The sequence below is a fragment of the Equus asinus genome, chromosome 28 (genome assembly GCF_041296235.1).
Source record: "Equus asinus isolate D_3611 breed Donkey chromosome 28, EquAss-T2T_v2, whole genome shotgun sequence".
Taxonomy (NCBI): domain Eukaryota; kingdom Metazoa; phylum Chordata; class Mammalia; order Perissodactyla; family Equidae; genus Equus; species Equus asinus.
The window spans coordinates 16,188,317-16,203,249 of record NC_091817.1 but is presented as its reverse complement, the minus strand read 5'-3'; the positions used below and the strand labels follow the sequence as shown (position 1 = coordinate 16,203,249).

General features: G+C 47.9%; 1 protein-coding gene across 5 annotated transcripts in view; it reads left to right on the top strand.

The window, feature by feature from the left end:
• Positions 1–11,925, top strand: part of ABCC12 (ATP binding cassette subfamily C member 12) — a 55,047-nt gene extending 43,122 nt beyond the window's left edge. For 4 of the 5 annotated variants that reach the window (XM_070500569.1, XM_070500568.1, XM_070500567.1 and 1 more), the window contains 7 exons: positions 3,779–3,868; positions 6,581–6,770; positions 7,212–7,371; positions 8,432–8,510; positions 9,553–9,666; positions 11,457–11,621; positions 11,723–11,925. In XM_070500569.1, coding sequence (XP_070356670.1) covers positions 3,779–3,868; positions 6,581–6,770; positions 7,212–7,371; positions 8,432–8,510; positions 9,553–9,666; positions 11,457–11,621; positions 11,723–11,815 — 891 coding nt within the window. In that variant the 3' untranslated portion in view covers positions 11,816–11,925. The remainder of the gene's footprint in view (positions 1–3,778; positions 3,869–6,580; positions 6,771–7,211; positions 7,372–8,431; positions 8,511–9,552; positions 9,667–11,456; positions 11,622–11,722) is intronic. The other variant, XM_070500570.1, reaches the window with a different exon arrangement.
• Positions 11,926–14,933: the final 3,008 nt, after the last annotated feature.

Below are 14,933 nucleotides of genomic sequence, written 5' to 3'. Positions count from 1 at the left end.
TCCTCTTTCCTTTGGCTGATACCTGTTTTTTCCAGAGTTGATTTTTCACTTTGTTTACCTGATGCTTGCTCTCTCATGCCGTTGGTCTTGTTTGTATGTCTCTTGGTCCATTTGTGAGGGACCAGGCTGGGTTTTCAGGGTCTCCTCTGCCTTTGAATATGCCTTGCTAGGTCTCTCCTGCAGGGACGTTTTGTAACTATGGGTGAGGGGGTCGCACTTTTCCTCAGGCTGGCTTCACTTCAGGAAAACATCCTGGGAGCTAGCCTTCAGGCACCCAGAGGATTTAAAGGGGTTTTCACCTGGGGTACTATTCTGGAGCTCCATTTATCCCCAGGCAGTTCATTCAGTTTCTTTAGAGAAGTGTGTGTGTGTGTGTGTGTGTGTGTGTCTTGGCCTAGGGAGAATGTGCCCAGCTCCCTCTGGCTGGAAGAAAGCAGAGGGCTGTGGTAAATGGCTCCTCAGGAGTAGCTGTCAATTACTCAGACTGCCGGTTACTCAGTCTCTTTGGGGCCCTCCTCACACCTGGAGCCTCTCTGACTTCTGCAGGACAGAGGGCTCTCCATGCCCCCGTAGAACATTCTGCCTCCATTCTTTCAAAAGGCTTTCATCCTCTTTTCATTTTCCAGAAATTTGTAACTCTCTCTCTCAATAATATCTCTTCCCAATCCCCTTGCCATTAAAGGTCTATTCCTTTTGTCAAATCTCTCTGATATCATTTTAGTGGTATTTTGGGAAGGAAGAGGAATAAAAATATGTTCTCAGGACTCTAAAGTGGGAAAAATGAATTTTCCTTGGGTAGCCAATTTCCCACATTGATGGATGTTTTTATTTGTCGTTGCCTAATAAAATATAAAACAGATGAAGTTGAAGAGATTCCCTTACTTGATGCAAGTGAAACAGCGTTCCTCAACTGAGGGCATGCTTTCCGGGGATGCCATCACCTTTCCATGGATTGTTTTCCAACACTTCTGTGAGGCGGGAGGATTTGCACACGTGAGGTCTGGGGAATGCTTCTTCTCAGCTGGCTTTGTGGCTTTACTGAGCGTCAGCCCCCTTTTGAGAACAGAGAACTCGAATGACAGAGCTTCCCTGGAGAACAGGGGAGACACCCCAGATGGATGAGAAACCGTGAAGACCCACGGAGCAGGAAGTGAATGCAAAGTAACATCACATGACATCACAGAGGAGAAGGAGCCCCTACCGGGGCCAACACTGTGCTGACGTGGGGATTCCAGAAGTGTGGAGGGCTGCCCAGGTGCTCAAGGCTTGACACCCTTGAATTTAACAAAACCTGGGCATGCCCTTCGCAAGGGCGGGGCTCATTTGCTCACTCACCAGATATGCACTGAACACCTACTGTGAGCCAGGAGCCAGGCCAGCAGTGAACAAGCCGGACAGGGCCCTGCCCTCAGGAGCTTATATTCTAGAGGGATATAAAGTGGGATGGGATAAATAAGTGCTCAAGTAAATAAAGAAGTCAGAAATTGTTTAAGTGTTATGAAGATAATAAAGCAGGGTAATGGGACTGTCAGCGAGGAAGCAACATTAGATCTGATGGTCAGAGGACGCCTCTCTGGGAGGTGACTTCCAAGCTGATGCCTGAATGATGAAGGATGGGCCAAGGAAGACAGAAGGAAGAATGCTTCAGGCCAAGGGGCTGGGGAAAGGCTCAAGGGTAGGAGGAGCTCGGTGCATTTGAGGAACTCAGAAGTTCGTGTGGCTTGAGCAGAGCAGGAGAAAATTAGGTCTGAGGGGTCAGCAAGGACAGACTGCGCAGGGCATGTTGGGCACGGGCAGGCGTGTGCCTGTATTCTAAGAAGGGCTTCTCCACTGCGGGGCTGTGGACATGTGGGCCGGAGAAGCCTTTTTGTGAGGGGCTGTGCCGTACATTGTAGGATACTGGCAGCCTCCCCGATCTCTAACCAGGAGACGCCAGTGGAACCTCCCTCCTCCAAGGTCACGACAACAGAAAATGTCTCTAGACATTGCCAAATGTCCCCTGGGGGCATAATCACCCAGACTGAGAGCCACTGCTGTGAGAGAAATGGGAAGCCAGTGACATCTTAAGCAGGGAGGCAGCAAAGGAGGCCTGCTGAGGGAAGCTCTCTGAGGGTCTGGACCCATATGGCTCTCCGCCTGCTCGGGCCACACTGCCTCCTTCTTGTTAAGGCCACTCCCTGCTGCCCAGAGCTTTCTTACCCTAAGTTTGCCTGGCGGACTTCTTACCAAAAGCGCCTCAGTGCGCAGTCTTCCCTAACCGTCCTAACTGAGGTAACGCCCCGGCCCCAGCCTCAGCCCCTCTTTCCTATCATCCTGCTTTATTGACATTGTTCTCATTCCTTGGAATTGTCTGTGTCTCATCCTGCCGGCCCACAGTCACGGCATCTCTAGTGGAAGAAGACCTGGCCCTGCCTCCAGCCTACTCTGTGACTGAGGCAGCTGCTGCTCGTGCCCCACCCCTCCAGGGCAGGCCAGTTGGCCTCCTGCTGCAGGAAGGTGCTCAGTCCAAGCCCAAGGCCGACTGCAGGTGCGGGTTCTCCCAGCTGGGAGCAGCCCCAGCGATGACTGAAGGGAGTTGTGGAGGTGTAGCCCAGCTTCCATGGGACAAATCGGGCGTGTTCCGTGCAGTCTCCCAGAGCCCCAGCGGGAGTGAGCTTCAGCGGCCCACGATTGAACCTCTCCTGACTCACCTTGTCTTCCATGCCTCGCTTCTCCCAGCTCTGACTGGCCCTTTTTGGGTCTAGCTCCTAGATTAGATTCCTAGGGCTTCTCGAACTAATTACCATATACTAGTGGTTAAAACCAGAGAAACTTATTCCTTCACAGTTCTGGAAGTCAGAAGTCCAAAATCAAGCTGTTGGCAGGGCCATGTTCCGTCTGAAGGTTCTGGGGGAGAGTCCAGTCCTTGTCTCTGCCCGCTTCTTGGGGCTGTTGGCTTTCCTTGGCTTGGAGCTGCATCCCTCCAATGTCTGCCTCCGCCTTCACATCTCCTTTTCCTCTTCTCTGCGTCTTCCTCTCCTCTGTCTCTTGTAGGGACACTCGTGATTGGATTTAGGGCCCACCCAGGTGATCCAGCATGATCTCAAGATCCTTAATTACACCTGCAAGGACCCTGTTGCCAAATGAGGTACCATTCACAGTTCGCAGGGACTTGAATGTGAACATATCTTTTGAGGGGACCACCAGTCAACCTGCCCTAATACACTGCTTGCCCTCAGATCCCAGGGTTGGCTCCCAGGAGATCCTGGCCTACGGTGGGTGATTTTTCACACGCCCCAGTGTGAGCCTAGATTTCTCATTTCTGAAGCAAGCTGATGGGCTTGATGGTTTTCTCCCACCTCTGATGATCTGTGGTGACTGGATTTCAGTCGCTTCGTGGCTGTGGATGAGGTAAGTGGGGAGGGCATAGAGGTGCAGGACCCCACCAGGTGGCAGCAAGGGACTGGCACCCAGCAGTTTTGCATCCCTGGGAGAATTCCTGCTCCACAGCACTTCCCCACCGCTCAAACCAAGAGACGTGTGATGGAACGGTGCTGGCGGGATGACTCTCACCATCTGGAGTGCCAGGGAAGAATGTAATTATCATTTGTTTCTGAACACAAAGGAAGTGTTTAAAGGCAAAACACCGCACCAGGAGTATCTTTACTTCTCGGAACTTGGCTGGGAATGCAGCTTACTTTTTGTGTAGTCCTGAGAGAGACCAGGAGGGATAATGCCCAAGGGCTGCCCCTGCCAGCGGGAAGGGCTCTAACCGTGGCTGCTTGTTCCTCATCCACAGCTAAGTGGACTGCTCCAAGTGTGTGTGCGAACAGGAACAGAGACCCAGGCCAAATTCACGTCCGTGGAGCTGCTCAGGGAGTATATCTCGGTGAGGAATCAGTGCGTGCAACAGCAAGGACTGTTAGCTCCGGCAGAACCTATGCAAACATTTGATCTTTTTACGTTTGATCTTTTTTCTTTTAAAAAGAAAGGGATCTTTTTAAAAACCGAAATCAGACCAAAATCCTTCTTCTTAAAACCCATATTTATAATACAATCTAAAGCCCTTGAATTGAGGGAGAGGTTCTTTTTAAAAAAATTTCCTCAAGGGCAGTTTCCATACACAGAAAAGAGAATTCAGTGGCTTACTTTAGTTTCTAAAAATTAATGTCTGATTGATTAAAATTGTAAATTGAAAAAAAACCCAGTCTAATTCTTCTTTAAAGGCTTTTATGTTCAACTTACAAATTCTGCCGTTCTTCAGAAAGATGTCTAGCCAATTCAAGCCATCACTTTTAAGGGCGTTTGATTAGCATCTGGCCCCATTTACAAACTTAATTAAACACTTTCAAACATTTTAAACCGCATTTTAAAACTTAATACATTCCATTTCCTTTTTAAGTACCCCGATTATCTGATTTAACAAACAAACTTTCCTGAGGTTATATAAATCTAACAAATTAAACATATAAATATAGTGAGCTTTAAATTTGCATAACGATCACAATGCTGTATATAAACAGTAAGATTTTAACTTAAAATCATGTTTAAAGAAATTATTCAATTATACATTTTAAATTAGAATCACAAGCTCAAATATTGCTAATATGATGAGTACTTAGAAGACCAGATATGCAGATTTCTTAAACTAAAAATATTACTGTTGCAATTCTACTTCTCTTAAATATTTTTATTATTAATTCTAAATCTTTTAGGGGTTAAAAATACTCATTGTCTAGGAATATAATTATTTTCTCAGCTACTTGTGTTGCCTATCAGCCAGAGATCCCGGCTGGTCAGCCACCCTAACAGGGCACATGTGAGCCCTGTGTCTCGTCGCCAGCAGGGACTTCATAGGGATTGGTCTTGTAATGCAGCCAAGTAGCTCTAGACATTGCATTTCTTGGGCTCTTAGGAAACTTAAATGTCTTTTCCACGTACCTCTAAAGACCTTTGAACTTGACACCATGCATTCTTGTTATTGTCCTACTTCTAACGCCCTGGTGACTCCTGTAGATACTGAGATTGTATCTGATTGAATTCTGCAAATCTCAAGGATTGGTCTGGACTTGTCACACAGCTTCCAGCTCACATGCTGACACTTGCCCAGGCCCACAAGGCCTAGTTTGAGCTGTCCTTTACAGTTGTCCATCTCTCAATTCACTAAATTCTAGCCACGTGAATTTTCTTTCTATTCCTCAAAGAGCCCGAGCTTGCACTGGGCTTGTGACTGACTAAAAGGGCCTGCTGCCCAACATGCATAGAAATCAATACTATGCCACCGGCTTTTCTTTTTCTTTTTTTTTTTTTGAGAAAGTTTAGCCCCGAGCTAACTACTGCCAATCCTCCTCTTTTTGCTGAGGAAGAGTGGCCCTGAGCTAACATCCATGCCCATCTTCCTCCACTTTATACGTGGGATGCATACCACAGCACGGCTGTTGCCAAGTGGTGCCATGTCAGCACCTGGGATCCGAACCGGCAATCCTGGACTGCCGAAGCAGAACGTGCGCACTTAACTGCTGCACCACTGGGCCGGCCTCTATGCCACAGGCTTTTGAGAAAAGAAAAGTCTTTATTGTGAAGTCAATTGACAAGGAGGCAGGGGCAAGGCTCTCAAATATGTCTCCCTGATCCAGAGTTTGGGGTAAAATTTAAGAGATTAGAGAGGGCAGGCTGGTATGTGGAAGCACTGAGAGAGCCTCCCAGGCAGAGCGGACTGCTAGTGCAAAGGTGGGAGGCTGTAACCACAGGGCTGGTTTAAACTGACCCCATCTTATCAAGAACGAAATGCTGAAGCTGTCTTGCAGGGGCAGCAGGCTAAACCTGCAGGTCATGTAGCTGGAGCACGCACAGAGGAGCACACACAGACCTGTTATTTCAGGTCAAAATTTGATTGGAAGGACTCCAAACAAGACTGTTCATGGTGAGGCACGGAAGGGCTTTCGCACCAGTCTTCCTGGATCACGGACCGCTGGCTTCTGAAAAGGGTCTGTCTTTTGAGTTCCGGTCATGTCTCAGTCCTTTTGGTTCCATGGAGGGGAGAATCTTTGGTTCCAAGTGTTATTTCAGGTCAAAGTTTTCTCCTCTGTGCGTGCTCCAGCTACATGACCTGCAGGTTTAGCCTGCCGCCCCTGCAAGACAGCTTTGGCATCCTGTTCTTGATAAGATGGAGTCAGTTTCAACTGGTGCTGTGGTGACAGCCTCCCGCCTTTGCACTAGCAGTCCGCTCTGCCTGGAAGGCTCCAGACTCAAGTATTCTTATAGCTGGCATCTTCTCAGCATTCTGTCTCAGCTTGACTGTCACATCCACATAGATGCCTTCCTCAACCCTCAATTGCTTTCACTCCTTCTACCCCCTTCCACCACACACACTCAGATTCTGTTACAACACTCTGTTTTATTGTCTTCATTTCTGACTTCTTTTCTTGTTGATTATCTGATTTCCCCACTGGAATGTGAGTTTCTTGCCTTCAGGGTCCTTATTGGTAGTTCACCACCGAGAACACCAGCACCTAGAACTGTGTGAATGAATGAACGAATGAGTGAAGTGAATGGAAAAGCAAGTGACTATTAACCCACCATTGGTTATTCTGCTTTTCAGACCTGTGTTCCTGAATGCGCTCACCCCCTCAAAGTGGAGACCTGTCCCCCTGACTGGCCGAGCCGTGGGGAGATAAGGTTCAGAGACTATCAGATGAGATATAGAGAAAACACTCCCCTTGTTCTCCACGGGCTGAACTTGAACATCCAAAGTGGGCAGAGAGTTGGGATTGTCGGAAGAACAGGTTCCGGTGAGGACCAGCTAGGATTGTGTTTCTTCCAGGTTGTTTCTTTGCGTTTCCAGTGGGTGTGGTAGTTAAGCCACACGAGAGGGCAATGCATGTGTGTGGCAGATTGGCTCTTGTTTTCCCCTCAAACCTCTTCACTGTGAATTAGGATTTCGGGTCGAATGGGTGTGAGGGGTTGGAAGCAAACACACATCAGTTTTTGAATTAATTAAATGAGAATCATTCTAGTGAAATGAGGCCCAGAGGGTGAGTCATGCGCTAACAGCCCTGCAGGCATGGGCAGGGTAACTGTGTTAGGGCAGCTGAGGGCCCCTGAAGACTGAGGAGTTTCTGTCTGCACAGAGTCATTTTCATTGCATTAAAAATTCCCTTGATTAGACATTGGGATATGACAGAAGTACAAACTGATGTTTGATTTGCTGTTGTTGTGTTTGTCGTTCCCAGGAAAGTCGTCGTTAGGAATGGCCTTGTTCCGTCTGGTGGAGCCGGCCGGCGGCACAATCTTCATTGATGAGGTGGATATCTGTACTATTGGTTTGGAAGACCTCAGAACCAAGCTGACTGTCATCCCCCAGGATCCTATCCTGTTTGTAGGTACAGTAAGGTAGCTGTTTTTGATCATTGTGCATTCCTATTTTTGGTTAGTGAAACCAGAAACTTTGTGAGGCGCGCACAGTGCGACCGGCCTGGGGCTGTTCTTTCTGAGGGGAGCAACCCCGGGTGCTCACGGCACTGCCGGGACCTGTTCTGGAGGAAAACGTTGGGAGGAGATGAGGGCTAGAGCCCTGAACATGACTTGCATTTTATAAGCCATGTTACTAACACGCAACGTGCTTATACATGAGGGAGCAGACATCCCCGCTGGCCCCGGAGAGCCCTGTGTCTCGGCATCCTCTCAGGTTTAGCAATGGCCACTTGCAAAAGCGCTCCAGTTTTCACAATAAAATAGATAGTTATCCTTTGCATGTAGCCATCTATTGGGAAGTGTCTCGATTCATTCCCACGAAGGAGTGAACAGAAGCTGTCCAAATACAAGAACAGTAGGGTTGCAACTTCCGCAGGGCTTAAGATCTGACGTCAAGACACAAGGAGAAAACCACAGTTTTTCACTTAGTCCAGTGCAGTGACTGCCCCTCTCTTGAGATGGATGTTTCCCCCAGTCAGCACCAGATGAAGCAGGGGGCTGTATTTAGAGTTGGATGAAAACTACACTCTGTGTCTTGAAGTGCTAGACTCCCACCCCTCAAATGAGATGCTCACCGTCTGCAAGGTCTTGGGAGCTACAGCTGTACCTCCTGCTTCTCAAGGCAGACTGGATGCAGTGGCAGATTGAATGGCTTCCTCTCCCTCTCTCTCTGCCAAGAATTTGCATAAGGTCAAGTCTACTCTGCTACACATAGCCACTGAGAGGGCCAAATGAGCTTTCCTGAGTGCCTAGCTCTGGCTGTCTCTTGGCAGCGTTTCACATATTCCTGCCTGTCTCGGTGGTCTCTGCACCATCATAGAGTTGTGCGTCCTTGGTCTCTTGGCCTGAGATTGGTATTTAATTAAGCCACAGGGTCATCACGTACCACCTCCAGCTCTTCCCCACATGCTGTAGAAAACATGCCCCCCCATCTTCTTACCCTCAGAAATCCAGCTCCCTCTCCTTTCCTTCATTGCAGGTACAACTTGGATCCCTTTGAGAGTCACACCGATGAGATGCTCTGGCAGGTTCTGGAGAGAACATTCATGAGAGACACAGTAGGTCTCTGGGGCTATCGAGGATGAGTCCATTTCCCAGCACCAGTGCCCCAGATACCTGACCCAGGTTTAAATTAGACAAGCATTGGGCCAGCGTTTGGCCAGGTTTATTTGTTGGCACCACATACGTTAGTAGAATACAATCCTAATTTAGTCTTTATTATTAAAAGCAACCATAGATAATATTTGCCAGGTCTTTGCAATGATGTTGTCAAGACCTCTATATGCATTAGTTTACCTGGTCCTGACTACAAGCCTCTGAGGTTGGTACTCCTGCCCCCATTTTTAGAGATGCAGAGTTAAGACTCAAGGAAGTAACACATGCAGGCTAGGGAGTGGCAGAATGGAGACTGGAACCCACGTCCATCTGACTCTCAAGCAGATGGAGCGCCCTACTGTTCTGCCAATAGCCTCATTTACTTATCAGAACAGAGAAGCCACAGTAAGGTGAGGGATGTGGCCTGCTCCAGGAATGGCAAGTATGGCTGATTTTGAGTGCACTGAGCCACTGAGATGGGGTCCTGTCCTGTAAGAGCTGCAGCTGGGGTCAACAGGTGAGCATGGCCCCCTCTGTAGCCCAGAGAGGATTTTTTTCCCTGGGACTTGGTACCGAGGTAAGCCTCTGCCAAAGACACTTAGACCTGTGATGCTGGATCAGTCAGACCCTGTCTTGTCTTTCCTTGATGACCAGAAAGCTCTCCCATCCCATCTCTATTTTGTCTATGGAAAGAGGGACCCCGAAGCCAGTTACACTTGTTTGTGTTTCTCCGGAGCCATATGTGCATTATTTGTACTCTTTGGGTGAGGTGTCTATAGCGTTCTGTGAATCATACTGTGATTTTAAATTATTAATGTCCGCCCACTCCCTGGTCTTTCCCTGATGCCTGTTTGCAATTCTGAAATTATTATTGTTTTGCACTTTCCTTTCCACAGTAAGATAAAGCCAGCTGATGAAGGCAGGAGAAGAGGGCAATCAATACAGATGATGCAGGACAATTTTATAGATCATCAGCACAAATGCGGCATTTTCTGTGTTTTATAGATATTGAAACTCCCAGAAAAATTACAGGCGGAAGTCACAGAAAACGGAGAAAACTTCTCAGTAGGGGAACGCCAGCTGCTTTGTATGGCCCGAGCGCTTCTCCGTAATTCAAAAGTAAGGAAACAGCACGGAAAATGGGTTGGTCAAATTTTGGATATTTCCCACAGTGCCGCTCAATCCAGGGTGTAGAGCCGCGATGCATTTGCCTTTCAGCAAAGAGAGAGCAATTGAGCCATTTAAAAATCGATCACTTTCTCTTAAGACAAAGTTGTGAGGGGTAAAAATTGAAAAAGAACAGCCATTTACAGCAATAGCACCTGCCTCCTCCGGGCCTGCCCTTGGCCATCTTGTTTACGTGTTCTCTCTATCCTCTTAAGTGGTCTGAGCTGGAGAAATCTTCCTCTCAGCTTCTTCCCTTTGTCCCAGAACAATCCTAGGCCTGATAAATAGTACCCAGGACTCTAAAGAAAGCCTTCAGAATGCTAGGATAGGACAACTGTAAAATGTATACTCATTTTTCTTAGTGACTTAGCCTCCTCGCTTACTGATTTCAAGGAAGGAATTGCTGTTGCTTTAGCAACCGCATTCTCTGAACACTGATCAAAGCGTGGTCCATAGTGAGTGTTCTTTCAGGGGTGCCAACAGCAGGAAAGGGAGCCAGCACCACACCATGCTGACTGTGGCACTACACACTGCTAAGTGGTTTACGTGTTGTCTTTGCATTTCATGCTCATAATAAGATATAATGCTTTTACAGACAAGGAATTGGAGCCTTGGGGAAGTTAAGTAATTTAGCCAAGATCAAGCACAGTTAGAGCTGAGCTCAAGCCCTGTACTTGTAAATCAGCACTGTGGTAGACAGAATTTTGCGTCGTGTTCCCACCCCCCCCCCCCCCCCCCCGCCCCAACTCCACCCCCTGCTGCCAAAGATGTCCATATCTGGGTACCTGGAACCTGTGAGTGTGTTACTTTACCTGGGAAAAAGGGGCTTTGCAGATGTGATTAAGTCAAATATCTTGAGATGGGGAGATTATCCTAAGTTACCTGGGTGAGCTGCTCAGTGTAATCACACAGGTCTTTATGAGAGAGAGGCAGGAGAGTCAGAAAGAGAAGGAGATGTGAAGATGGAAGTAGAGGTTAGAGCAATGCCAGGAAGGGGCCACGAGCCAAGGATGCAGGCGGCCTCTAGAAGCTGGAAAAGGCAAGGAAACAGATTCTCCCCAGAGCCTCCAGAAGGACGTGGCTCTGACAGTCCCTTGACTTCGGGACTTCTGACCTCCAGAACTGTAAGATAATAAATTTGTGTTGTTTTAAGCCTCTAAATTTGTGCTAATTTGTGATAGCAGCCATAGGAAATTAATACAAGTGCTGTTATTATACCTCATGCTGACTCACGTTAGCACAGTAGAGAAATCCTGTGGGATGTTTCTTCCTACCAGCTTGTAGGATTAGAATAAACCACTTAGAAAGAGGAATAAAGGGACTGGCCCAGTTGCACAGTGGTTAAGTTTGCAAGCTCTGCTTCAGTGGCCCAGGGTTCGTAGGTTTAGATCCTGGGCACAGATCTACACACTGCTCATCAAGCCATTGTGGCAGTGACCTATGTAAAATAGAGGAAGATTGGCACACATGTTAGCTCAGGGCCAATCTTCCTCACCAAAAAAACCCCAAAAGAGGAGTAGAGAATATATAACCTTGTTTCCCTAGCCAGTCCCTCTGAAGAAGATCAAAGTGGTGTGATGTGGCTTTTATTTTGCTGTTGTTTTTCTAACTTTTTGAGATGGAGAATTAGTCATTACTTTTCAGCTCTTCTCTTTTTTTCATAGATAGAACTAAAACTATAAATTTCCCTCTAGATACAGCTTTGGCTTAGTGTGACTTTTACAACACTCCTTCCTCAACAGATCATTCTCCTTGATGAAGCCACTGCTTCCATGGACTCCAAGACTGACACCCTTGTTCAGAACACCATCAAAGATGCCTTCAAAGGCTGCACAGTGTTGACCATTGCCCACCGCCTCAACACAGTCCTCAACTGTGATCTCGTCCTTGTCATGGAAAATGGGAAGGTGAAGGAAGTTGCCGGCATCACCTCCCAGAGGCTTCAATGGTCTGGGCTCTCTGGTGGGTGGATATTTTTCTGACAATTTCAGCTCTTCTTCTCTTTCAGGTTGTCGAGTTTGACAAGCCTGAAGTTCTTGCTGAGAAGCCAGATTCTGCGTTTGCGATGTTACTAGCAGCAGAAAACAAAGTTCGATTATAAAGGTCCCTGGGGGGCCACATCAGCTGATTTTAGAGGAGAAGGAGGATGCATGAGATGAGTGGATGAGCCTGAAAGAGGAGGGGCTGTCCTCTCTCCCACCCGTGACGCACAGTTTGAGCTGGGTCGAAGGTTCCTTTCCCACCTCACCCAGCCCATGTCTCCTGACCTCACTTGGCGAGCTTGGGTTGGTTCTGGGTGGAGAACAGAGCAGAAAAAACTAGTGGGTTAAAAACTGTCCCTCACCTCCTAAAACCCCGAGGGTCCCTCATGTGTCCCCACCGATACCATCTCAGTACCTGGGAATGGAAACATTGTAACCTTCAGTTAAAACTGGTCAAAGTAAACAGAATGGGAAAATGCCTAAGGATGGAGTTGGTGAAGATTCCCTGCCCTGTTATCAGAAGGAAAAACAGCAGAGTCTTCTTCCTGTTGAACTCCTACTCACATCTATTTTGAGTGTGTGACAAGCAATAACCACACAGATCTGTAGCATGAAAGATTGATTACAATGTTTGGCAAAAAAAATTTTTTAAATCATATTGCATGTTCCATTTGATCTATTACAATAACCAGGAAAACAAAGTGTAGTTTCTCTATAAATGACATTTTTATATCCTCTATAAATGGTCATTAAAATGCAGTAGGAAATTAAACTACCCTGAAATGTTGCCTTACAATTATTTTACTGAAGACATTCCAATTTCTGTACTTATTTCCTCTCACAGACCCTCATTGCTTTCTCCATTGACTCAGTGATAAACCTGCACAGTGTTTCCCCAATGAAAGGCTTTCTTTCCAGCCTCCAGATTTGCTATGACAGAGGCAGAAAAGACATATTCCCAGTAGCCCAGGAGTGAGAACTGCTAATCCACAGTGATATTTGGGGAAAAAAAATAGAAAATTTGACAGGCTCCCGTGTAGTGTTTGCCAAGGAGACACCCACAATCTGGCTTTCTCATTCCTTAGGATCGAAGGGCCCAGAATGTTTCAGGGGTGTTTCCTGGACTCGCCTCCTGACTTCCAGGCTGAACTCTAGATGTGACACAGGGTGGTAATGGCCAGTAAAACTTGCATCTGATGTCTCCCACTTCCCTCCCCTTCTTAGTCTGGGTCACATACTTCTCCCCATCCTTCCAAACATGGAAGGCAGTGCCTGGCACATATTAGCACGTAAGAATGGGTGGTGTGAGTGCATGACACCATGATGAACTCATTCAAACACAGGCCAGAGCCTGGCAGGTATATTTGTATGTTGAGGGCTTAATCTGGAGAGGCTGAGATTTATAGCAGACAGGCTACAGCCAGCATCTCAAAGGCTGGGCTGGTGGGCTTTGCTTCCCAAAAATCATCCTCCAGCTCTCCTCTGACCAGGCCCGGGCAGACGTCTGCAGGAGTGGAGATGAATCAGGTACAGCCAGCCACAGGTAGAACTCCCAGTCTGGTGAGTGTTAAGGCGCTGGCTAAGGCAGCTAGGCAGCGACTCTGCCATCAGCAGAGTGTGTACACTGTGAAGGACATGGTTGAAAAGGACATGAGTGAGGTGGCTCCTTTCGCAGGCAGCTCCATGCCAAGTTCAGATTGCCCTGTGAAAGGACACAGTGCATCTTTAGATGATGCACTACCCTGACCTGAGCCTTCCTCCATCATGGTATGGGACCCGATCTGAGGTCCTCAAACCTGCATCCAGTGGGCTCCGGAGCAGCCACCTCAGGCTGAGTGCAGCCATCACCTCAATGGATGTCAACGACTCCCCCATGTGGCACCCTGACCTGGCAGTACTTGCTGGCCATGGGGAGAGGGGGAGAGGTGCTTTATTTTCTATCAACTTGGCACCAGCCAGACAATCAGTCTATGGTTCCAGGAAGCTGTCTCCATGAGGACAGGGGAGAACAGGGCTACATGATCCCCGTGGGTCATTCAGAGGTGCTGAAAGATGAATCACCTCCTACCACTGTTTCTGCCCACACTCCCTCTGGCTTGTACTGTCCAGGAGGGAATACCCAGCCTGCTACCTGGTGAGCCCCTGTGGCCAGCATTTTTCATGAATAATTTCACTGAATCTTCACCTCATCCCATGAGATGGACACTTTCATTATTCCCATTTTACAGAGATGGAAACTGAGGCTCATCGAGGTTAGGAACTTAGCTGCAAATGCACAGGAAGGAAGAGCCAGAGACAGGATTGGAACCCTAACCAGTCTGACTGTAGGGACCCTGCTCTTAACCTCCCCTCACGCCCCTTTCCCTCTGCCTGTAGCAGGGACAGTGATGTGATGGCGGTCAGCATCACACATGGGGGACAGCTACTTCTGAAGGGATGGCTGTTGTTTGCATGTGCAATGACATGAAACAGTCTCAGTGAGCACCCCCACCCTACCCCTTACTGTCACTGAAATGTCAGCCAGGGAGAGACTATGTTGACTAATAACAACCAACGTTTAGCCGATATTCCTCAAAACACAGGCTTAGTTCACTGAATCCTCACCATCCCTGTGGGGTGGGTACTTGTGTTGTCCTCGTGTTACTGATGAGGAAACTGAGTCACTGGGAGTAACTTGACCAAGGTTACACCACTAGTGAAATCTGAACCCAGGCGGGCTGCGTCTGAAATGTATGCTCTTCAGTTCCATGTAACAGTACTGGAGACCAGAGATTGCCAGGTGAAAAAGAGCCCAGGGCTCAGACTTGTGAAGACTGTGTGTTGGTCAGGATAGACTCACTTGTGCTGTGAGCTCCAAATCCCAGCGGTATATTTCCTGTTCGTGGGACATGTCCATCACGTCAGCTGTGCCTGTGCTTTCCTTCTTCCCTCTGTGGCCCAGACTGGGAGGGCAGCCTCTGCCCAGAATGAGACTAGTGAGTCTTGTGGCAGAGGGCAGACAGACATGGAGATCAGAAGTGGCACATGCCACTTCTCCCACGTTTTGTGGGCAAAACATGGCCAGTTCAAAATTCAACAGGGAGGGGAATACATACTCTGCCTGCATGGAGGGGTACCACAAGGCACATGGTCGAGCTTGTCACTGAAGGACGTTGTATATTCCACCTCCTGGGAGGAGTGGCAGATATTTTGAACAACACTACAACCTGCCACAGTTTGGGTTTGGGTGTTGGCTTT